Here is a 26881-nt window from a genome sequence, read left to right on the forward strand (position 1 = left end):
CAGGACAACAGGAACCCACCAAATCTTCATTAATTAAAAAATTTCCCCATTATTTCCCTAAGTTTCAAATATAGGGTATCAACAGGATTTTCTTCATAGGAACTTATAAATGGCAAATTTCAAAACTATGAACACATGTAAGTTTTTTTAATGTGGTTGTTTTGCTTTCAAATAAATAAAAAATTCAAGAAATTATGCATTACCAATAGGCTAAAACCTCTTCCAAAAATCTTGCAAGGGAGGCTGCTCAGGTTTAATTAACTAGACTGATTGGCTCCTGAAAAAAGACTAATGTTTAAACTACAAACTAATATTTTCTTAATTCCAGAGAAGAAATGCTCATTTTTAAAATTCTCTCAAAGAGAAGCCTTTAATTTGTTTTTTCTTATTTATATTAATACTTAGTTATTCGCTTAGACAAAAGCAGAATGCTATGTGAATACATTGTATTTAATGTTACATTTTGTAGATTTTGTTCCAGAGAAACTGGAAGCAACCAATTAATTAGTCACTGTTTTCATGTGAAAGGAAAACTATACAAAAGTCATTTACCCTACCATCAAATGAGATTGCCTTGGCCAATGTCATCAAAATGAGTGAGCTCCCCAGAACTAGGAATGCTAAATGGTGCTATGTAAAAAAGGGATTCTGTAGTCCAATGAAGTTTGAGAAGTGCTTGTTCAACAAAATTAAATAGGTAATGAAGGACTTCTCAGGGCAATGAATATGCTAATGTCTACTGTAAAAATCACATCATATGTTATAATAGGCAGAATTTTCCAGACAGAACTGTTTAATAATAAAATATTTTTTTCTCCTGATTTGGGAGGGAAGGGGGAAAATGGGCCATTGGCCAATATACCTGTATAATTAAAACCAGGTCTTGATATATCTTTTCTTCTTATACATATTCCTATGTGGCTTTGAGCGATAATTTACCTTAATTAGACATTTACATTTCTCTTTCATATTTGGTGTTATTTCAATGGACACTTATTTTCCAATTTGCCACTTTCAGAGAGAAAGAAGAACCAACCTGAATGCTTCAAGGTACTCAACATCTCCCATGGGAGGATCAAGGCCACCTGTCCAGGCAATATTTATATTGTACCCTTCTCCAAGGCCTGTTCCAACCTGGGAAGAGAAAGACACACCACGGTGGGCAGAGAAGAGGGCAAATGGAAGAAAGCAAGAAGAGAAGAAAACAAGCACATGGGAGCTCTTGAAATAAACATCAAACAACACATCAAATCAGCCCAACCTTCCCTGACAAACAATGCTCTGGGTTATGCACTTGTTCTGCACTGGTTCTTGGTCCCATGGGACAATTCAGTAATCTCGTGTAATTTAAAACACCAGCAAAGGACAAGAAAATTAGGGGTAATCATGCAATGCAATTACGTGAAAGATACAAATAAAAGTGGGGCTCTAAAGAAATAAACCGAACCTCATTTGGGGCTCCACTGCCAGGGAAAAAGTTCCCTTCATCATAGCGATGGAGTGAAATGTACAGGATGCTGGGGTCAGCATAAAAGGCCTGCTGGGTACCGTTTCCATGGTGAACATCCTACAGGGAAATGAAAACAGACGACAAATACAGTCATGTCTAACTTTGTGTGGAGACAACCTTTCTGATTTCTAGTTCCCTGTCTTTTTACCACTTTCTTTCTCATTTTCTGTCTTCTCACTATGTTCCTCTTTTCTTTCTCCCATTCAGCCTGCTTCCACACCACCCCCTTTACTTCCTGAACTTTCAGGCAAATTACCCTTTAATGCACTCATTTTTTAAACTGGCTTCTAAAAATCAGGAAACCACAGCGAGCATGCCCTGGAGACTCCAGATGAGCAGTCATTGAGAAAGCCCAGTCCTTTGGTACAATTAGATATTTATACACCGGCTCTTTGTACTCTTTGCTTCAGTGATGGAATCTTGCATCCTGTTTTATGGAGGAATTTTATGACTTATTAACTGCCAACAGTTCATAACCCCTCAGGCTTAATTAACTAGCCTCATTGGCCTCTGAAAAAAGACTAATGTTTAAACTAAACTACAAACTAGTATTTTGCAGAAGGATCTATGGCTTACAGAGCATTTTCGCAATTCTTGACAGAACACTAAACATACGTGTATGCATTGATTTGCCAAGTCCCACCATTAAGGTCAAAGGCTTTGCAACCAGCTGAATAAATTGGCTTTCTTGAAGCGTTCAGTTCAGTTAGCAATCCCTCCGCAGTTAGAATCACTTCAAAAGAGAAGCCAGATGCAAAAAAACTTCATACTTCATTTTGATAAAACGGTAACACAAGAATCGAAGACACAGGAGCATGAGCTCATTAGCTCTTAAATCATTTAGGCCAAAGCAGAAAGATGGCATGGGGTTTTATGCAATCTCGTGCAATCTGCCTAATTTTAATATCATATCATAGCTTTCTTTACAGCCTCCTTCCTGCCCTTTTTTCCTTTCCCTACACCAGTCCTGTTTCCCACTCAAAAAAAAAAAAGCCTGATATAAAACTTGACAGTTCCTTTTTCTCGCTGTTTTATGATACAGACACATGCCAGAACTGATATAAGAAATGAAAAATAGAACTAATAGCATTATTTTAAATGTCTTCACTGAAAGACCTCAAATGTAAAAAAAAAAAAACTCAATTAATATGCTTCGTAATACCTTCTGACCAAAAAAAAAAAAGAGCCACTCCAAAAGTGGATAATTTATGTATTTGTATTCAATAGAATATTACTGCTATACTTTAAACATACGTAGTTTCTGGTTCTGTTATTTAAAAGTTTTAAAAACTTGTAACTAAATACTTACTTTATATTAGCAAGATATAGAATCACACTATTTTCAACAATGATTTCTACAATTTTTAAGTCAGGCACTATATAAATATCTGGTATGGATTATTAGGTAAACTGAGGCTCAGAGAGTTTCAGTTACTAAGACTATACAGGAAATAAGTTGCAAGACTGGGTCTTGAATCTACTTCCTATTCCAAAGGCCAAACTCTTAACAATTACACAGTTAACTGAAACTTACGTTCATAATCTGTTTGATCCTCTTGGCAAACCTGTGAGGTGGGTTGTCAGTCATTATTGCTCCATAGGAGATTTATATGACCTGTCTTCATGCCAATCTCCAGCCCAGTACTCCTTCACTAGACACTATCATACCCTCCTTTTGGTGAATTCTGAAAACCTGCATTGATCTTGCCATCCATGGCGCAGACATATAATAATCCTTTCCCCTTTTTGAATGGTACACATATCCAAAATTAAGAAATCATAATGTTGGGGCAGATACACATCATCCCAGAAAGTTGTTTCAGCTAAAGACATACATCATCAGAAAAAAAAAAAAAAACTTAGTCAAATTATATCAATTCCTGGATTTCTGAATCTCCCAAGGAAAGGAAGGAGGAGACAAAAAACTATTTCCCTGTATGTAAACAAGGGTGAAAAAATTAAAGCCACAATGTCTTTTGTGTTTGTTACTGGATATCTAGAAAATGGACAAATAAAATATTTTGAAAAACAACATTAAGGGGATATTTGTATTTCCCCTCTACAATAGTAATTTTAGTTAGTTCTAAGACACATTTGGTCTGAGCATAAATGCATCCGCAATTTGAACAGCAGAAAAATATTGCTTTGATTACTTTTGTTTCTCTGGGGACATTGTAAATGTTTACTTAAAACAATCAACTATAAAATGATGTGTTCTCTCAGATATAAAATTATTCGTTCTTGAAAAATCTGTTGGGTACTTACTAGTGCATAAATTTCTGGGTAAGAAATAAAATCCTGTTCACAGCATAATAAGATTTTCAACAGACATTATTATTAAAATACAGAAATCCATTCTAATACGGGCAATTCTTGATTCTGTATTCATATTCACCAGATATTTAGTGATAAAGGTTAAATTCAATTATATCTTTTGTTTGGGGGAACAACTTACAGTATAGCCTTAAGAATATCATTTTTTTTAAGGCTGGGCATGGTGACTCATGCCTGTAATCCCAGCACTTTGGGAGGCCGAGATGGGCGGATCACCTGAGGTTGGGAATTCGAGACCAGCCTGACCAACACGGAGAAACCCTATCTCTAGTAAAAATACAAAAATTAGCCAGGTGTTGTGGCGCATGCCTGTAATCCCAGCTACTCGGGAGGCTGAGGCAGGAGAATCGCTTGAACCTGGGAGGTGGAGGTTGCGGTGAGCCGAGATTGTGCCATTGCACTCCAGCCTGGGCAACAAGAGCGAAACTCCGTCTCAAGAAAAAAAAAAAAGAATATCATTTTTTTGTTTGTTTTCCTTTCTGTAAAATAGTCATACAAAGTACTGATTGGTCAGGTATGATCTAAAGCTTGTTTCTGCATGGCAACACATATATAATAAACTAAGATAAGAAAATTATTGGTGATTGTGAGAAATTACTATAGAAATGAAATAAAATGAAACATTAAAACTCCCAAAATAGACCTTGTATCTAAGATATGTGGGGAAATGCTGAAAAATCATTTAAATATTTTACTGGTTAAAAAGCATACTGCAAACATTGATGCTGTACAAGGATTTAGAACCTGTATATTTTCACTATTATGTTAAAATAACTTTGAGTAACCTTGAATAAATCATACATTCTACCAGCTAATGTTATCACTCCTAGTTACTTAGTATAGGGACTTGTAATAAAGATCTAAATGTACTTGATCAACAATGCAATTTCCCCAAATCTAAGGACATTTGGATTAACTTTCCTTTTACAAAGACAGCTTAAAAAGTACTATTGTCAAACTAAAAGTCACATTACCTAAAAGCTACCTGAGTCATACAGTCTTACTTGTAGGACAAGTTAATCCCCTGAACACAGTGGTCAGTCTCTTGCAAGTTGAAAAGCAAGTACACCTGCTCCCTCTCCACACCAGTCTGAATGTGTTTGGGATCTGCCTCAGAAAGGAACATGGAATAAATGAGCTCCACAGATCAACTAGAATCATTCTTGCCTAAAATACTCAACGCTGCTGAATTTGGCTGTGACCTAAAGTAGTAGGCGAATTAGAACTCTAGCTCTGTATTTACTAAGCATATAAAAATGCTGAAACTGCTGGACAAAGGAGTACCTTTGCCATCTATTGGCGCTGTAATTTGTGGAGTTAGTTCACACCTCCCAGCTAACATTAATGACTTTGGATTTGCAGGAATAACTTTTTTGTTGTTCTTTTTTTAGCTATTGAAAAGCCATCTATTGGCTTTTTCATTGCTAACTTGCGGAATAGACCTGTCAGCCAGGGAGAACGGATGTCTCAAGGCCACGTGGCACTTTAAAACTTCCTTCTCAGCAGCTGTAAGAAACAGGAATTTCCTCAAAGAAGCCCTGCAGCTGCAGAATTTGGAAGACTTGAAAGTAAGAATATGTGGGCTGGTGGTGATCTCAGAGGCAACCCTCTGGACAGAACTCCATATATTTAGAGAATTTGAAACAAAAACTTCTCGTCTACTACAGCCTGTTGGGAAATCAGTATCCTTTCTGATTGGATAATGGAGCAAATACATAATCAAAGGCCAGGAAGCTTACAGGAAACTCCTTGGAGCTACCAAGTAACTTATTTTATAAATCGTATCAGATTTTTCCAGCAGTCTTTTATTCCTATACTGTATTACTGTACAAAAACAAAACTTTACATATACATCCTCTGAAGTACAAAGTATCCATTTATCACAAGGGAGGCATTTTAACTTTCAAGTCTCTTGTACAATTCACTACTTTTGAGTCTAGATATCACAAATGTGTTTTCAAAGGGGACTCCTAACAGTTTTTGACTATCCTCCTAGAACCTTAAAAAGGTAGCAGAGGAGATTCTTTAGAAAGTAAACATTAAAAGATCCTTAAGGATAGGACAAACAGTTGACCAATCACCTTCTTACATAATTTTGACAAATTTAGAAAGCTTAAAAAATTCTTTCCCTACAATCTTTGCTCTTTATCTGCTTTTCTTAAGTTTCTGGCTTATCTTCCTGGCATAGAACTTACAGAAAGAGTAGCACACTATTTTTAAAGTTTTAATGTCTTACAAATTATGCAGAACAGCAATTATTAATTACTTTAGCTGTCATTTTGCATATAAATGAGAAAATGGGTACTGATGTCTTGATTTTTATAAGATTGTAATGTCTTGCTGCTGCAGTATATCCAGGCCTTCAACACATTTCTTTAATGGTGAACTATGACTGACATTGAGACTCAGGCGTGTTTGGAAAATACATGGATAGTTAGGTTTCAATATTCTTCTCTCCAAAGTGCTTGCAGGAATGCTTCAATATAGTATGTGAAAAATACCCATTCCAACGAAGCACAACAAATGGGTATCGTTCTTCCATTTCTTTTATCTTCGTTTTAACTTAACTAAGCATTTCTTCACATGGCTTTGTTTGTGCTCTCTCAACCCTTTGGTGTGCCTGCTTAACTGAATTTGAAGGCTGGAGGGTGAGGCCGTGACTTCCAATAAGATTTAATTATGAGTGCAGATATGAACAAGATTTAGACTATTAAGGCTTGCACTTCAAAAAAAACCTTTAGCATATTTTGCCTTTAAATCTTTTATCACCTGCAAAAATTAATTAAGTGCAGATGTACCAGGTTCGGTTTGGATGCCAGGGTTCATTTCCTGTCTATGCTTTGTCAGACAACCTATTACACCTCCTCGAGAACTGGAGGCAAACCGAAAATGGGGCTCATAAATCCCAATTCACTTCTCTTTCGCCCTTTTCTGGGTTAGTCCTTTTTGTATGGGGCAGATCTCCAGCTCATTATTCATGAATATACTGTGGACAATATGCCAAGTGTCATCTGCTTTTAAACAAACCATTTGTTAAACAAATTATAACTTTATTGTGTAAGAATGCATCATGTTAAAATACAAGACTAGTCTAATGCCTCTAACTTTTAATCACTCAGGGTTCCTGCAGAGAATCATCCCAAACTGGCATCTGAGATTGGAGATCTTTTCAGTAAGAGTGACATGCCGACTTGTTTTAATAATACCACTGTTGCACAACAAGCAACGTGATTGCTAACCAGGGGAAGTGGCCAATTGGTTACCAAAGCAACAGCATTCTTTCCAGCACATCTGACTATTGAGTCTATATTCTGTAGGGAAAAGTAAATTCAGGTTCTGTTGGGTTATTTTAACTGTGGAAGTATCAATTCATTTAAGGATCATAAAAGTTGCCCTGATCTGCGCCTTCTTCTCATTAAATTGCAGTTAACACCATGAAAGTGAAACGTGAATGTTTATGGTTTCAGAACTGCAATCCTGAGTTTAATGAGTTTCCACATTCAAAGGAAAACACACCCTTCAGTTGTTTGCAAGTGCTAAAAGCAAGACAACCTAACAGAGAAATACAAATCCACTCCCTTTTATCTAGAATCACTGAAAATGCAGCTCTGGCCAGGAATACATACCAGATCTACAATCAATATCTTGCTTATATTTAGTTGGTCTCTCAAGTATTTGGCGGTAATTGCAACTGAATTAAAAAAGCAGAACCCCCTGCGGAATAGAGAAGAACAGAGAAATAAGAAAGCAAATCATCCAGGAAAACCATTATAAATAATGTTCAGAGCATTTTTTTAAATGCTATATGATCTCTGAAGCCATAAATCTGCTTCTGGGAGTACCTCGCAAGATTTTTCAGTCCATCTGCTAACAATTAGAGGCTTCAGAAACATGCACGGGGCAGGTGACCGCCAGGAACCGTGGTGCTTGGAGATGGGCAACAGTCCCCGGTACTTACATGGCTGTGGATTCTTCAGCGTGATGGCCAGGGGGCCTCACAACAGCAAACCCATTCTGTGAAAACAAGACAGGTTTTCAATGGTCAGATATAATGGAGAGAGTAGGAGAGGGATTGCTTGGCTCTCCAGGCACAACAGTGCCTCAGGCACACACACACAAAACTGAAGTCTCATATGCTTCCAAGATTGTTTTTGTTCCCCCACTGCCAGTCATAGAATGAAGAGAAACAACACATATGATCACAGTTTCTCAGGTCATGTCCCAAAAGAAGGCTCCGAGTCAGGGGAAGGGCAGGATTTGGGGAGGTGCACCTAGCTGGCAAACATGCATGTCAGCTGTCAAACTAGCAGGATTCATTTTCAAGAAGAACTTCTTATTTTATGACATCAACATCCTACAGAGGGAGAAGAAATTCACTCTTGGTGCAGGTTTGGGTCAAAGTTTGGAAAGACCAGAGAAGATCCGAAGTGAAAATTCTTTAACTGGATCTCCTTGATGGTTATTTACACTCCAATGTGAGTAAAATGATAAATTTACACTCACACACTCACACAGACACAAAAGAAATCCCAGAAAGGTGAAAAAGAGAACAATGGAAAGCCCATATTTCTTCCAGTCTATAAATTTAGCTTGGATGACCGCCAAGACTTGCAACTTTATTGGATTCCCTAAGTCAATTTCTAGCCCGCGTTCTGGAATTTTATAAAGAATTCCAGGGCTGAGAAGCAAGCAGATCTATCCATGATCAAGAAATGCCTTAACCTCCAGATTAGTTGGAATGCATCACGGAAAGCTGAAGTAACTCCGGCATGAAGGCAGGGAACTATAAATCCTTGCAAAGCCAGCATGCTCAGAAAAGTTGGGTTGTTTGACGTGAAGTAATCATTTATCACATGGTTCACACCACCTTTCATTTAACTATGGTTCAAGTAACATGCTCAAAAGAGCATGTTAATGCTGTTTTATACACAATCCTAAAACTTTTGAAATAATTTCAACATACCTCAAGGACTTTTTTTTCAAAACTTTTACTGCATATATAAAAATATTGAGAAAACTAATCCATTCGCTAGGTCTTTAAACGCACACACATTTTTCCAGAATGTTATGGTCATTAACACACAATGAGTTAATTTGCTATATATTTTGTTGAATATATATAATAATACACTAAGAAGCAAATTAGAATCATATAACATAATATCAATTAGAAATCTAGTAATGGTGATAAACACATTCTCTGTTCTTATTCTTAAGACACTTACTATCTCTCTGACGGTAATATATTAATATGAAAGAAACTATCAATGAAAAACACAAGATAATAGAGACTGAAATATTAAGATGGTAGATTGACACTATAGAGTGCCACAGGACTTCTGAGAACAGAGAATTTAGTAAAGATTATGACAGATGCACGTAGTTCACTGCGAAACCAATAGTTAGGATGAAAATAACAATTATATACTACAAGAATATAATTAGCATGTAAAGAACTTTCATGTAGATCAACCACACTAAAAATTTTGTGATTCAACTAAAAATATGTTTAATGGGTTAAAGGTATGACATAACAACACAAAGAAGAAAACACCCAGTAACCAGTAGCTATTAAAAAATTCAACTTAATTAGTAATTAAATGAACACAGCTTAGAACCCAAAGAGAAGCCATTTTTCTACCCTGGAAATTAAATTTTTAGAAAATGTTCTATGCTGACAATGGAGTGGGTATGCTAAATGCTCACATGCTGCTTGTAGAAGGATAACTCATTAGAGCCTTTCTAGAAAATAATTCACCTCTATATATCCAGAGCCTTAAAAAAAATACGTATCTTCTGATTTAGTCACCTAGTTAAAAAATTTCTGCCTTAAGGGTGCCATTAGCTATGTACACAAGCAATTATGTAAAAGATAGTGTCTTATTTATAACAGGGAAAACTAAATTACTTTAGTGAGCTAACATTAGGAGATTGGTTAATGACATGGTACATTTATAACATGGACTATTAGATAGTCTTTAACATTTTGTTATAAATATTTAGTGGAACCAAAAAGACTTTATAATTTTTGAAGTGTTAGTATTAATAATATACATAGTATAATATATACGAAGGAAGGTTTAATATGGGTTATTTTATTTTTAATTTACAATTTCATATATATATATAGTTTGTTTGTTTTTTTTTTTTGAGACGAGGTCTCGCTTGCTGCCCTGGCTTGTCTTGAACTCCTGGGCTCAAGCATTCCACCCACCTTGGAGTCCCAAAGTGCTGGGATTACAGGTGTGCACCACTGCACCCGGCTAAATTTCACATATTTTTCAAATAGTTTTACAACAAAAATGAATTATCTAACAGGGAAAAAATACATATAACAGATAATATTGAGAGGTAGGTGTTAATGGGTCTTACCAGAAAAGTTGTGTTTACAAAGGAAGAAAAAAAAATTTAAGGCATCCTAGGCAGGGGTTAAAGCATGAAAACAAAGAAGAAAGGATTTTAGAAAGCATTATGGAAGAAAGTCAATCTGACTCTAGAGTTCTTGTTAAGAAACAAAATGGAAATGAAATCTCATAGGTAATTAACTGGATCATAAAAAAAAACAAAACCAAAAAAAAGAAAAACAGACTTGAATTCTGTCTTCCTCCTTTCACTTACAGCCAAATTCCTTGAACGAAGTATCTGCTTTTCACTTTATAATCCTTTGCGGGAACCTCCATCATTGTGCTAAACTATTTCTGAAACTGCTTAATCTTAGGTTGAAAATGATCTTCTTCTCGCCAAAATCAACAAACTTTTTCTCAGTCATCATGATCCACCCAAACCTTCCATTGTGCTCTCAGGAATATCAAACTCCTCTACATTTTCCATGTATTTTTTGAGTGCCCCACTTTCCTTAGCTGAAACCTCAAAAGGCTGCTCATTCCTTACCCTTTGCTGATGACTTTTCTTCTAATTTCACTAGATAATAGCAGCAATTCAAATACAATGTCTACATTCTTCCACCAGAAATTCTGCCCACCTACTCCACCATCCCTGATCCTATGTGGGAACAGTTAATTGGCATGTGCATTTAATCTTAGTCCCTCTCACCTATTCAAGGACATCTCACGCACAGCTTTCCTCTCTCCCTCTCTGATAGCCTGTGTTTTCTTTTATTGGGTTATTTCCATCAGAATAAAAAACATATTAAGTCTTAATAAAAACAAAACAAAATGACAAAAGTATTATATCATAGTTACAGCAGAATATACAATACATAAATAACAAAATACAAATACTATGATACATAATAAAATCTAATATTTTATTGCCCATTTAATCCTAACAACTTGTGTTAGGCAGATAATATCATTATCCCCATTTCACAAATGAAGAAATTGAGGCACAGAAAGATGAAAGAACTTGCCTAAGGTTCATATCTAGCAAGTGACAGTGCTGGGATCCTATTCCAGGCAATCAGGCACATAAGAACAGTCATTTAAGACTAGTCAACTGCCTGATTTGGTCTCTGTTCACCTATGACATAAAAAAGAAATATGTGGCCAGGTGCGGTGGCTCACGCCTGTAATCCCAGCACTTTGGGAGGCCAAGGCAGGTGGATCACCTGAGGTCAAGAGTTCAAGACAGCTTGGCCAATGTGGTGAAACCTCATCTCTACTAAAAATACAAAAATGAGCCAGGTACGCTGGCGGGTGCCTGTAATCCCAACTACTCGGGAGTCTGAGGCAGGAGAATTGCTTGAACCCAGGAGGCGGAGGTTGCAGTGAGCCGTGATTGCCCCAATGCACCCCAGCCTGGGCGACAAGAGTGAGACTCCATCTCAAAAAAAAAAAAAAAAAACCACACAACAACAACAGCAACAACAACAAAACAAACAAACAAAAAAACAAACCCTTGGACTCTCTGAAGTGAAAGGTGTCTTTTTGTATGTTAATGAGATGGCTGGGGGCTGGGGGCTCCTAGATAGCCTCAGGATGGTGGCTGGTTTCCAGAGGAACCAACAACATGATTAGAAGATTGAAATATTTACCCCCACACCCTAACCTCTGGGGAGGAGAGAGGGGCTGGAGGTAGAGTTGATTATTAAGGGCCAATAATTTGATCAATCTTGCCCATGTGATGGAACCTCCACAAAGAATAAAAAGATAAGGTTCAGAGAGTTTCCAGGCTGGTGAACATGAGGAGAAACTGCAGGGGTGGCACACTTGGAGAGGCAATGGAAGCTTTGTACCCCTCCTCCATACCTCTTCTCATGCATCTCTTCCATCTGGCTGTTCCTGAGTTGTGTGTTTCATAGTAAAACCGTAGTCTAGTAGGTAAACTGATTTCCTGTTCTAGTAGGTAAACTGATTTCCTGAGTTCTGGACATGCAACCGGCATCTGAAGTGGGGACAGTCTTGTGGGACTGAGCCCTTAACTTGTGAGATCTGATTCTATCTACAGGTAGAGAGTGTCAGAATTAAGTTAAACTGTAGGACACCCAGTCAGTGTCTGCAGATAATTGAAGAATTGCTGGCTGCAGGAAAAAAACACATACATATTGTGTCTGAAGTGTTCTATGTTAATTGAATATACAGAATAACAGTTGATTTTCCTTTTACCACTGCATCAGTTTTATTTTGTACCACCACCCATCTTGATTTCTACACCCCAGTCACACTGGCCTTTTGGATGCTTCAGCCACAGGGCTCTGCCTATGCTCCTAGTTCTATGTGGGATGTCTTCCACTTACCCACTCCCTCCCTTTGCCTGGATAAATGCCTCCTTATCCACACACTTCAGCTCCAACATCATTTCACCAGAGAAACCATTCCTAAGCCTCTATCAGTCACCATCAAGTTCCTCTGTGTTCTGGTTTAAATGTGTTCCCTCCAAAATTCACGTGTTGAAACTTAAGGGTCAATATGATATTATTAAATGGTAGGGCCTTTAAGCAGTGATGAGGCCATGAGAGCATTTCCTATCATGAATCGGATAAGGCCATTATAAAATAGGCTTCATGCAGCCTTTGGTGGGCTTGCTCTTTCGCCTTCTACCCCATAAGGACACAGTGTCCCTCCCCTCAGGTGGCTGCAGCAACAAGGTGCCATTTTGGAAGCAGAGAAAGACCTCACAAGACAACTAAATCTGCTGGCACCTTGATCTTGGACTTGATCCCAGCCTCCAGAACTGTGAGTAAATACATTTCTGTTTGTTATACATTACTGCACCTGTGGTATTTTGTTACAGCAGTACAAATGGACAAAGACACTCTATAATATGCTCTTAGAGATCTCCCAACCCCGATTTCTGAGAACTCATCTCTATTTGTAATGATATACCTCTTGGTGTGATTATTTAATACATTTGTTGTTATTATGTTTATTATACGATTAATGTCCTCCTCCCCACTCCCTAAACTATCTACTTTTTGCTCACCATTTTATCTGCTAGATTTACATAGTATCTGACATATAGTGGCCAGTAAAGAATGGTAAAATAGATTTATGAATAGCTACTACCCTGGCTTTTTTCCTCTCCCTCTGGCAATTCCTCTACTCTGGCCTTTGCTAGAAAATTTTCCTTCTCTCAAGGGCCCCCGATTTTGCACCCCAGGTTTTGGGAGAAGGTTGCTGTTTAGACGTGGGAGCACCTTCTTTCTTAAAACACATAAAATATTTTGTGCTTTATAATGAATAGAATCATTGATTTGACTAAACTGTGAAAATGTTTTAAAAGAAGATTACTATTCTTACAATATCTGCTTTTCACACTGAATTCTGAGTCTCCTAACAGGGAACTTGTGTAGTATTTTTCTGACATGAAGATGTGTTGTATATTGTACTAGAACCAAGTTTCTCCTTGGCTCAAGAACATGTCTCTCTTCAATGAGTATTTCTCAACAAGTTTTTTAAATAATTAATTTACTGTTTTTCAAAGAACTTGAAAATCTACTAGTCTCACAAAATATAACTATCAGAAAACATATGCAAGAAATAATTCAGTGACTTAATTTCTTATTTTCTTATTTAATGGTAATAAAAATAGAAAATTTTTTCATTTTATGAAAACAAATCTGTTTCTCAAACTTTGAAGTGAATATGATATTCATATTTAACCTTTTTAAACTTATGAGCATCTTAGATTGTTGTAGTAAAACCCACAAATGCCATATTATGCAATACAATTTAGATTTTTTTCTACTTAATAATATGGAAAAACTCTTTGCTTTATATTTTATTTTAAGTTACAAAGACCAAGCAGTTAATCTAAGCAATATATCCTATAGTACTTTTCTGTGGATTTCAGTCAACTTAATGGTGATATAGATTTTATGTTAATAAACTGATTTGTAACATTTCTTCTCAAGTTTTACTTTCTCTTCAGGCATGAACATGACTAATAATAAAACTTTGGCAGTATGTTAATGTCACCAAAAGTGACAATTAATGTTTCAAGGACTGAATACTCACATTCCTACTTTCTTGTTGTTGTTTAGACTGTTGTTATGGATGTTTCTCCTTAGTTTAAAGGGAAGAAATGATGTTTTCCAGTGGGACCACACGTGGAAGTACAAGAGAATATTTGATTGCCAAATATAGCCATGTGGTATCCAGGAAAGAAAATCTATGGCATCGTCTATATGCAAAACTGGATTTGAAGAAAAAGAATCTGATCATTTTAGACTAGTCTATTTTCATAACTGATGAAATTCACATTTTCTGGGCAAATTTATCAAAATGTCAGATTTATTTTTGTGTTCCTTATATACATAGTGAAACTCTCCCTAGGCAAATAAAGGGCAGGCAGTAAGCAAATCACTGGAACCAATTTAAACATTTATTTTTTGTTGGTTTTTAAAATTCACTTATTATTATTATTATTTTTAGATGGAGTCTCGCTCTGTTGCCCAGGCTGGAGTACAGTGGTGCTATCTCAGCTTACTGCAACCTCCGCCTCCTGGGTTCAAGCGATTCTCCTGCCTCAGCCACCTGAGTAGCTGGGATTGCAAGTGCGCGCCACAAAGCCCATCTAAGTTTTGTATTTTTAGTAGAGACAGAGTTTTGCCATGTTGGCCAGGCTGGTCTTGAACTCCTGACTTCAAGTGATCCACCCACCTCAGTCTCCTAAAGTGCTGGGATTACAGGCATGAGCCACTGTGCCTGGCTAAACATTTTTTTTTTTAATTTCACATAAACTAAGTCTATTGCTATGGCAATGATGGGTACAGAAAATAAGAAAGTGCAAATTAATATGATCATTTTACTTGCTGCATTCATTAAGATTGTCCCATGGGCAACAGAAATGTATATTTTCATTTCCCTAACATCCCCATAGCCAAATAGTTAGTATTTGGATGGTAAGAACTGCTACAATTCCAACCTAGATGGAGTAATTTAGGCTTCAAAATCATGAAAAATAAGGGTCAAATCTCCACTGATGAGAGTAAGAACACATCGTGTACCAGAATCAGCCAATAAATACAGAATGCAGAACAAAAAAGTCAAGATGATTCAGACTTTAACAAACATTAAGCAATGAGCCAGAGCTTCAATTAATACTACCTTTGATACCCAGCAGTCCTGCTAGCTACTTACTAATTTTTATATATTTATTCTTGGTAAAGGTATAGCTGCAGTGCAGAGAATAGTAAGTCTATGTGACATTTATAAACTGACAAGAGATGAGATGATTGTGTTTCTTTGTTGGAAGTAGTTGATCAAATACTAGAATTTTACTTAAGTTTTATAAATATAACTATTTTAGGAAACTATAACAAAATAAAAAATCATACAGAGAAAAATGTTTTATGTATAATATAACTGCCTACTATCCAAAAACTAATTGAGCATATCAGACCAGCTGATTGGGATTCTGTTTTTAAAATTTCTCTTTGAATGTACTGGTAATTTAGAGCTCAGTAATTACCTCCCAATGCTTAAGTATCAGCACTAAAGTACTTCTAAATGTCCGAAAGTATCAACGCTCAGTAAAATAATATGTATCAAAAGCAAGCACAGTATGGAAAAATTCTACAGCATGTATTTCCAAGTGAAGATGTGATGGTTGAATTACTACTTCCAATACATTTGCTGAATTCAAAATTCGCATGCAATGTTTTATGTGTGTGAACTATTTCACTGGAAGCCAAAATTTCAGCTACCCAAATTCGTATCGATGCATTATCAATTTTGAAAATGACTTTAAGAAGCATTTTTTACATAAATGTAGGTTGAGGTTTTTGTTTTTATTTTTTAAGAAGAATGAGGATATTTAATCTACTTTGCTACTTAATGATAACTATAATTATTAAATATATTTGTGCATAGGCAATTTGGGTCTTTTAGAAAAGAAGTGTTGAAAGCAGCCAGAACCTGCAGTTTCTATGACTATGCTGGGATAGTACAGTTTTTCTCCCTCAAAAATAGGTTTGCTAGCAAGTGCCCTTTCTAACCTCCTGATCACCTTGCTTGCCACGTGTACAAGTCTCTTACCTGATGACAGAACAAAAGAGTAATGAAAATAAGGCATACATTAGCTAGTTTAACATATTTAAAAATATTTACAGCAATAAACTTCTGATTTTTTATATTAAGTTGTACAGAGGTCAAGAAATCAGAAACATGGTCAGGACATAATGCTTTTGAAAGATTTAACTGGAAAAAAGATCCAAATGTTCTCCTATTACACTAAAATTTTGTTTTGGAAAATCACTGCTTCAGGCATTTGTGTTATTGGTTGAACCCTCTTTGGGTTTTTTTGGTTGTTTTTGTTTTGGGGAGTGAGTGTGTAATGATATTTGTTGTAACAGGCTTTACAATATAAATGATACTTCTCGGCCGAGAGCGGTGGCTCATGCCTGTAATCCCAGCACTTTGGGAGGCCGAGGCGGGCGGATCACGAGGTCAGGAGATCAAGACCATCCTGGCTAACAAGGTGAAACCCATCTCTACTAAAAACACAAAAAATTAGCCGGGCGTGTTGGCGGGCGCCTGTAGTCCCAGCTACTCAGGAAGCTGAGGCAGAAGAACGGCGTGAACCCGGGAGGCGGAGCTTGCAGTGAGCCGAAATCGCGCCACTGTACTCCAGCTTGGGCGACAGAGCGAGACTCCATTTCAAAAAAACAAAACAAACAAACAAAAAAAACAAAAAAAACTTCTCACCTATATTAAGCAGTTTATTTATAAGGATTTTCCCCCTTTTATTCAGGTAAAGTTGAATAGGGCCCAAAAAAATACAATCAAAATTCTTTAGGTCCTTGTGGAATACCTCTGATAGGTCATTTATATGTGACTGCTTCCCCATCAAAATGCTGTTGATTACACTTAACATAGTGATATGGGATTCCGTTTTTTTTTTTTTTTTGTCTAAAGAAACTGAACATTTTTCAGTGGAAATTAAACACAGTGTCTTTGTTGATGTCACTGGTATGTTAAAAATTGTTGAGTTAGATCGTGTATGTAAATTGGAATGAATGAATACTGCCTTCCCCTGCTCTCACTCTCTGGTAATGGATTGGGGATTTAGATGACCAGAAACCAATTTAGGAACAGAGAGAGAAAACGAAGTCTTTCCTCCTGCGTCACCTCCCTTGGTTTTGTTGACCTTGTAAGAGCTTGTGCAACAATTGGCTCAGATTCCTCTTTTCAGAAATGGCTCAGGTATACCTATAATGTTAATATCCTGTTAAATAACTGGCAATCTCAAATTAACCAGTATGAATATGATACAGTTCATCATTTATTCAATATGCCTATACTAGCTCACATTCAAAGTTCCTGTTCAATAGTAACTATGGATCCTTGATGTGTTCTAAAGTCTTCCTCTTTAGCTACACTAATCTCTGTGATGAAAAATAGTTCCACATGATTTATATTATGGCAACAATAATATGAAAGTTGAATGCTTCCTTCTTAACTTCAATTTATTGGAATTAAGCTTTATTTGGAAGTAAAAATAAATGCATATGTCTACTAAAGATTGTAGATAGTTGTTTTGCCTTAACACATAAACCTTTATGAGAAAGGGAAAGAGGATCATTCAGTCAATAGGCATCTCTTCATATCTGAACTATTGGTATTGACATTCAGATTAGTAAATAAAGCTCATTTATTTGGATTGCCTTTGTATTGTATTGCTATGGTTTACCATATGCATAATATTTCGGAATATGCTAATATAGCCCCTAAACCCAGCTAACTTCAGCCTTAAAAAAGACCTTATAAAAAGACAGTTTGCTTTAGAATCAATGCTATTAATCTGCAGCCTTTGAGGGAGGGAATTTTCACAAAGAAAATTTGTCTCTCACATGCTGGAATCTGGGAGATTAAGAGAAGTAGGGATATTTGCCAAGAAAACAGTAAGGGACATATGGGAATACCATTTTGTTTCTTTGAGCCAGCTCAAGGGAGCTAGGAGAACAAGAGCCCAGCACTAGAAATGTAACTGGATGGTGGATCCCAAAGCCTATGCACAGCTGCCAGCCCTGCTCTGTAAAGAATCTGGAAGGAGGGAGTTTGTTGACAGCACTGGAAAACAGTTCTAAAGAAGCCTGGCATCTGCGGCCCATCATGCCTGCGGCCTTCAGCCTGTCAAAACTGGGGCTACAGATAGGACTAAATGAATTCATGAAAAACCAGGCTTCTGGTAGGAAGGAGACAGGGCCTCTGATGATGGCGCTTCTACTACATGTAATTTAAGTTGAGCCTTTTATGAAAATAATAACAATGGATCCACTATGAAGAAAGTCTTGTGAGAGGGGAAATCATCAGGATGTGGTCTTGGTAAGGCAATAATAACCCATTGAAAGCAATTTGTTTAGTTTATCAAGCAGTGGTTTTATTTGACACAAGGCCCAACAATTCAATTGGCCAAATTTTTTGAAACATGACTGATTTTTGGATCACATTGATCAAAAAACAAAATCAGATATTTTTCGTCATATAAATATGGCCCAAGTATGCAAAACTTCAAAAATAAAATAAATTAGGGAAGAAGAATATTTGTTTTTCTTTTTAAGACACTATTTTTTAAGACAGATGTTCATAGCCTTTTTGGAGATCATAACACACAATAATAGTAATAATCATGACTTGAACAAAGATTATACTGGGCTATAAAGACTGTATCAACGAATGCCCCATAGTAATATCTCTTTGTCTTATATTTTACTACAATAGATGTGCCTTCACTCAACAGTAATACTAATATTTTCACCATCATTCGTTACCTATAAACATTTTCAATCAGATTTATAAAATTTCAAAAATTTGAAGAGTAACTAATTGCAATGTACATTGCATAAGTATTATCAAAATGTCTAGGTTCTTTGGATAGATGATTTTAGTTTTGACTATATTATTCTAATTGGAAATGTTCTTCCTGCATTAAACTCGAATTTTCCATGGCTATACACTAGAAGAATAGCTACCAACAAGTAAATTTGATCAATTTGGTAAAAACTAGGCAATTGAATACAAATTTTGACCAAAGAAATTAAATTATGTGGCATTAGGTACATAATAGCATTGTATATAAAGAACACCAAAGCAATTGACCAACCTTTTCACTTTATAGCAAGTTGGGGTGGGGGGTGAGCAGGCACATGTGAATGAAATTTACTGCCATATAAAGTTACAGAGGTGAAAAATACTAATGTTCTCCAAGTGTGTATGATATGTACAATTTGAACACTGGTATCAAAAAAGCCAAACAATGTCTTTTGCAGAGATTGAAACAAAAAAGCAAGGAACCATCTGCAATATACATAAGCCAACAGATATCAAATTTAATACTATCAAAGATAAAAACAAACATTAATTATTTAGAAGATATTTTTTATTTTACATTAGTTATTTGTTCTATATTTTAAATATTCAGGTAAAAATATAGCAGTAGAAAAACTTGTAAGTAAATGCTAAAGACTGTAATTTATTTCAGGAACCATTCTTTCCCATTTATATTATTTTTAAAATATCAGGACTTTGTTTAAAAGTGTAAAGTAGGTGTCAGGTACTGAGAAAAGCTCAACAAGGTTTAGAGCAGGGAATGATGTAGAGTCTGAAGAAAGATGCAGCAATTTTTAGTCAGTATAAGCTAAAGCATATATAAGTAATGAAATCCCAACAGTCTGAAGCCAAGAGCCAGATGAAGAGGCTGGAAATAGGCAGATCCAATTACCATAAAGCAGGCAGTTAAAACTACAAATGAGAAACTGAAATTTTAGTTTTCAGAAATGCAGACCAAGGGACTAAAATCCTAGAAGGAAATGGACTGTGGTGTGGGAACACCATAGACCAGACAACTAACTGACAGAGCTTGGTACCTGAACAAAAAATCTTAGTAATAGGTAGACTCACCTTTTACTTCACCCAAAGTTTTTAAGTGTTTATTTGTTTGCAACTTTTCAGAGTTGTAAATCAGTCCATAATTTGGCTAACTTAAGCTTTCAGAAAGAGTTGGAGCACTAGTACAACAGGAGGCAAGAAGGTTGAAAACAAGGCAGTTTCCCACAAAGTAAATGTATAACTGCCAAGATTTATTCCTTTCTCAGATATTTAGGTAGCTTTTCAGCAGTGGATGTGCAGAAAGTATTTACTAACGTATTTGTCCTTTCCTCCATTTAAGTTGAAGAAATAAATAGATAAATAAATCAGTGTGCCACTGTTGTCATCACTTGACTTTGTCCTTTATGAGTATGACCATAAAATTGGAAACAACAAAGAGCTTCAACACCCTCTCAAATATTAATCTGTTTTGGAGATCCACACCTGACTAGGAAGAAGAAGGATGCACAAAACCTTCAGTCTGCCAAAGTAACAATAGATAACCAAAGAAGCCCCAGAGAAGCATGTTTTCCTTTAAATAATTGAATAACTTCACAAAGAAACTTTTAAAAGAATTAAACTCCAAAGAAACAAGCTCTTTTAAGCCTCCACTGTTTCTTTTTCTTTAACACAATGCCTAGAATATGATCAAATATTACAAGACAGGCAAAGAAGCATAAAAAAGAGACTCGTAATCAAGTGAAAAATAAGATAATAGAAACAGACTCACAAATGACTCAGAAGTATAAGACAAAAATCTGAAAATAATTATAAGCATGTCAAATAATCTATAGGAAAAGATGAATATAATGGTGAAGTGACAATTTCAAAAGAGAACTGGAAAGTGTAAAAAAGAACTAAATGGGAATCCTAGAAGTAAATAGTACAATGTGTGAAATGAAAAATTTTTTGGATGATATTAGCAGCAGGTTGAACATAACAGAGGTCAAGGACAAAGAATTTAAAGATAAGGCAAGAAAAACAAAAGTACAAAGAAGAAAATGAGACTCAAGAAAATGAACAGAGCCTTCAATGTCCAGTAGGCCATACCGAAGTGATGAAATAAACATGTAATAGGACCCTCAGAAACAGGACATAAAAAAATGCGGCAGAAAAGTGTATTTGAACAAATATTAGCTAAAAGTTCTCCAATTGTTATTAAAAACAGCAAGCCACACATTAAGCTCAATGTACTTCAACCAGAAAAAAAGAGGAAATCTACCTAATCATTAAACTATATAAAGAATCTTAAAAAGAACCAGAGAAAAAAAATACATCTTTTCAACAACAAGCATGACAGCTGATTTCTAATTTTCAAAAAAAGGAAAGACAAAAATAAAAAAATGACATTGAAAATATATCTTTAGAGTGTGAAATAACTGTCAACATAGTTTTATATATCAAATGATAATATTAACCAAAGATTAAAGGAAATAAAAATATTTTCTTATAAACAAAAGATGAGAGAATTTGTTGCTAGCAGAACAGTGGTGCAAGGGGTGTTGAAAGAAATACTTCAGATTGAAAGGAAATGACACCAGATGGAAACCTGGATCGACTCAAATGAATACAGAACACTAGAAAGGTTAAATATGTGAGCAAATATAAAAGATATTGCATAAATTATCTTTATTTTATACATATACTGTTGACCCTTGTATCCATGGGTTCTGTATCTGTGGATTATACCAACTGCAGATAAAACAGATTTAGAAAAACTAAAAAAGCAACAATATAACATTTAAAAGTACAAATAGAAAACACAGCATAACAACTATTTACCTGACATTTACATTATATTAAGTATTATAAATAATCTAGAGATGACAAAATATATGGAGGATTGCATAAGCTACATGTGTATATCACAACATTTCATGTAAGGGATTTGAGCTATTTAAGGGGGGGTTCTAAAACCAATCCCCTGTGAATATCAAGGGATGACTATGCACATATTCTGTCTCTCTCTCTTGCTCTCTCTCCCTCTCCCTCTCCCTTTCTTTCCTTTACTCTCTCCTTCTCTCTCTCTCTCTTGCACACACACCCACAAACACATAGCACAAACACATATAAACATATACCAACATTTAAACTTGTTTAAAATTTTTCAACTTTTTAAGAAAATTAATAATAATTAAATGTGAGAATCTACATATGCATAAAAGTAAATATACAATAAAATAATACAAATTGTAGGAAGAGATAAAAAATGATACCATTATAAATATCAATAAATGTAAAAGAATTAAAGCCATACAAAAAATGTTTTCTGACCTCAGTGGAATTAAATTACATATCCATTAAAGAGAGATATCTGAAAAAATGCCCAAGAAATCAGACACTAAATAATATACTTTAAAATAACTCATGTGTCAAAAAAGAACTCAAAGAGAAAATCAGACAAATGAAAATGAAAATATAACATAGCAAAATTTACAGAATGTAGATAAAGCTGTATTTAGAGGGAAATTTATAGCAATAAATGCTGTATTGGAAAATAAGAAAAATCTGAAATCTATGACCTCAGCTTCCACTTTGAAAACTAGAAAAATAAGAGCAAATAAAACACACTGTCTGGAGAAAAAAAAGAAATAATAATGATGAAGTCAGTGAAATAGGAAAGAGGAAAAAAGTAATGAATATTAACAAAACTAAAGGCTGGTAGAAGATCAATAAAATTGATAAACTTCTAGCCAGACTGATAAGGCAAAAAAATATATAGACACAAATTACCACTCTCAGGAATAAGAAAGTTGACATTACAGATTCCAAAAATAAAGTGGTAATTACTTTGGAAACTAGTTTGTCATTTTCTTATAAAATACACACACAGTTAGGCTGTAACATTGTTTTCTCTGATAGTCATTTACCCATATGAAATAAAAATATATGTCCAAAAACAGATTTGGAAAAGTTTCTTTATAGCAGTTTTTTTCATCATAGCCCAAAACTGGAATGAATCAACAAATTAGTTCGTGTTCATACAATACTTCTCAGCAATAAAAGTTAACAAACTCCCATGCAAGAGCATGGATGTATCACATAAACATTTTGTTAAGTGAAAGAAGCCACATAGAAAAGACCACGTACTCTATACTGCCATTTATATAAAGTTCTATAACAGGAACAAATAGATTATGATGAAAAAAAAGATCAGTGTTTGCCTATGATCTAGGTCTACTACCAGGGACATGAAGGAACTTTCTGGGGAGATTTAAATATTTTATAATTTGTGGTGATAATCAGGTATAGACATTTGTCAAAAGACATTATGTGTGTTTTATGAAAATCTGTGTGTTCTATTCAGTGTACATTACACCTTAATTTAAAAATAAATGATATCATCGATTTCTGAAAAATATCAATGGATTGTTAAACTGCCTATAGCCATACACAGTGAGAATATTGAAGAAGAAATCGACCTTGAATCTTGGGTAACTGGTTGTGGTAGGCAGAATAGTTCCCCAAAGGTGTCCACATACTAATTCCCAGAATCTGTGAATGTTACCTTAAATAGCAAAGAAGACTTTGCAGATGTGATTGAGATTAAAGACTTTGAGATGGGAAGAATACTCTGAATTATGCACATGAGCTCAATAAAATCTTGTGTTTTCCTTTCTTTGTTTGTTTTTTGTTATTGTTGTTGTTTTTAATTTCATAACCTCTCCATTTCCTTCTCCCTGCAGTTTCTGGCAACCCCCTGTTTCTATGAGCTCAACTATTTTAGAACCCACATGTAAGTGTCTGGATTATTTCACTTAACGTATTGTCTTCCAGGAACATTTGCGTTGTTGAAAATGGCAAAATTTCCTTCTTTGTAAAGGCCAAATAAGATTCCATTGTATGTATAGGCTATATTTTATTTGTAGTTCATCTGCTAATGCACATTTAGGTTTTTTTCCGTATTTTGGCTATTGTGAGTAATGCTTCAATGAGCTTGAGAAGGCAGATGACACTTGAAGATCCTGATTTCAGTTCCTCTGTATGAATATTCAGAAGTTGGATTCTGGATCATATGGCAGTTCTATTTTTAATATTTTGTGGAAATTCCATACTGTTTTCCATAATGATAAATTTCCAATTTAGATTCCCATTAACAGTGTAACATCGTTCCCTTTTCTCCACATTTTTGCTAACACTTGTGTTTTGTTTTTAATTATAGCCATCCTAACAGGTGTGAGGTACATCATTTTCATTTTCATTTACATTTCCCTGATAATTAGTGATGGTGAATATCTTTTCATGTATCTGTTGACCAGATACACGCCTTCTTTTATCTGGCCAGATATATGTCTGTATATCTTCTTTAAGAAATGTTTATTAACATTCTTTTCATGCCTTTTCATTAGGTTATTTTGTTTTTGTTTTTGCCATTGAGTTGTATGAATTTCTTATACAATGTGGACACTAACCTCTTATCATATATATGGTTTTTAACTATTTTCTCCCATTACACAGGTTGCCTTTTAATTTTGTCGATTGTTTGCTCTGCAGAAGCTTTTCAGTTTAATATAATCCCTTTGTCAACTTTTGCTTTTGTTGCCTGTGCTTTTTGTGTATAACCAAAATATCATTGCCAAGACCCTGTTAAGGAGGGTTTCCCTAAGTTTTCCTCAAGTAGTTTTATAGTTTCACGTCTTATGTTTAGGATTTTAATAGATTTTGAGTTAAATTTGGTCTATAGTATAAACTGAGGATCCAATTTTATATTATTCCATGTAGATATCCAGTTTTCCCAATTCATTTGTTGAAGAGATTATCCTTTCCCCATTTTGTATTCTTGATGCCCTTATTGAAGATTAACTAACCATATTTAGGTGGATTTTATTGCTGGGCTCTCTATTCTATTCCATTGGTCTATATGTTCATTTTTATGCCAGGATCATACTGTTTTGATTATTATAGCTCTGCCACAGAATTTGAAATCAAGAAGTGTGATGTCTCCATCTTTGTTTTTGTTGTTGTTGTTGTTTGTTTTGTTTTTTGGGTTTTTTGTTTTGTTTTGTTTTTGGTTAATATTGCTTTGGCTATTCAGGGTTTTTTTGGTTCCATATGAATTTTAGGATTTTTTTTCTCTTTCTGTGAAAAATGTCATTGAAATTTTGATAGGGATTGAATTGAATCCATAGATTATCTTGTATATTTTACCAATGTTAATTCTTCCAGTCCATGAACATGGGATATCGTTCCATTTATTCAAGTCTTTCAAAATTTCTCTCATCAATGTTTTGCAGTTTTCAGTATGCAAATTTTTTATCTCCTTGATTTAATTTTTTTTCTAAGTATTTTCTGTAGCTATTGTAATTGGGATTTTTTTTGGACAGTTCATTGTTAGTATAGTGAAATACTACTGATTTTTGCATGGTGATTTGTATCCTATAACTTTCCTGAATTTATTAGTTCTAACAGTGTTTTGGTTGAGTCTTTAGGGTTTTCTATACATAAAACCATGTCGTCTTCAAACAGAGACAATTTACTACTTTCTTTCTAATTTGGATGCCTTTTGTTTCTTTTTCTTGTCTAATTTCTCTAACTAGGCTTCCAGTACAATGTTGGATAGAAATAGAAAGATTGGTATGTGAAAGCAATCTGACTGCAACATCTGTCAACTCACTGATCACCAGGATTGATTTGGCAAATCACTGGCTATGCAGAGATCCCCTTCCTCCTTCACTGCTTCGCGTGCTTTTCTCCTGAAGCTGAGCACTTAGTTGAAGAAGATGACATTCCTCAGTAGAGGAGTAACATTCTTCGATCAAGGGTATACAAGTAGCTGCACTTCCCTGCTAGAATCTCCAAACATGATCTCAAGAAGTAGCAAGATTATCTTGTTACTGATCTTACAGAATAGATCATCCACAAAAAAAGAATCAATAAGAAAACAGTGGACTTGAAAAACACCACAGATCAAATGGACATAAAAGACAGATGCAGAACATTCCATCTAGCAGCAGCAGAATACACATTCTCCTCAAGTGCACACAGAACATTCTCCAGGACAGATTACACATTAGGTCACAAAACAAGTCTTAACAGATTTATGAAGACTGAAATCACACCAAGTATCTTTTCTGACCACAATAGTATGAAACTAGGAATCAATAACCAGAGGAAAATTGGAAAATTCACAAATATGTGAAAATTAAGCAACATATTTCTGGGAAACCAATGGGTCAAATAAGAAAACAAACAGAAATAAAAAATTAATCTAAATGAAAATGAACACACAATATGCCAAAACAAGGGATAAAGCAAAAGCAGTTCTAGGAAAGAAGTTTATAGCAATAAATGCCTATAGTACTAAAAAAGTAAGATCTCAAATAAACAACAAACCTTTACAAATAACTAAAAAAAGAAGAGTAAACTAAGCCCAAAGTTAGCTGAAAGAAGGAAATAATAAAGATTACAGCAGAAATAAATGAAACAAAAACATTAAAAATTAGAAAAGGTCAACAAAATGGTTTCAGACAAGATGAATGAAATGGATAATCCTTCGACTAGATTAACTAATAAAAAAAGATATCAGACTCAAATAAAATCAGAATTGAACAAGGAGACTTAACAACTGATACCACAGAAATAAAAAGGATCATAAGAGACTATGAATAACTATATGTCAAAAATTGGATAACCTACAGACACAGATAAATTCCTAGCCACATATAGCCTGCTGAGAAACAGTCTTCATGAAGAAACAGAAAATCTGAAGAAGGCAATAGCAAGGAGATTGAATCAAAAATTTAAAAATCCCAACAAAGTAAAACCCAGG

The 26881-nt window shown here is 35.1% G+C and overlaps 1 protein-coding gene across 2 annotated transcripts in view; it reads right to left on the reverse strand.

Annotated features, from left to right (window-relative positions):
• The window catches only part of HDAC9 (histone deacetylase 9), a 945763-nt gene that overhangs the window by 194322 nt on the left and 724560 nt on the right, over positions 1 to 26881 (reverse strand). For both annotated transcript variants that reach the window (XM_032759782.2, XM_032759765.2), the window contains 4 exons: positions 7803 to 7858; positions 7471 to 7558; positions 1448 to 1567; positions 1037 to 1134 (listed from right to left, as the gene is read on the reverse strand). In XM_032759782.2, coding sequence (XP_032615673.1) covers positions 1037 to 1134; positions 1448 to 1567; positions 7471 to 7558; positions 7803 to 7858 — 362 coding nt within the window. The remainder of the gene's footprint in view (positions 1 to 1036; positions 1135 to 1447; positions 1568 to 7470; positions 7559 to 7802; positions 7859 to 26881) is intronic.

Source organism: Hylobates moloch, unplaced genomic scaffold (assembly GCF_009828535.3).
Source record: "Hylobates moloch isolate HMO894 unplaced genomic scaffold, HMol_V3 SCAFFOLD_1, whole genome shotgun sequence".
NCBI classification, from domain to species: Eukaryota; Metazoa; Chordata; class Mammalia; order Primates; family Hylobatidae; genus Hylobates; species Hylobates moloch.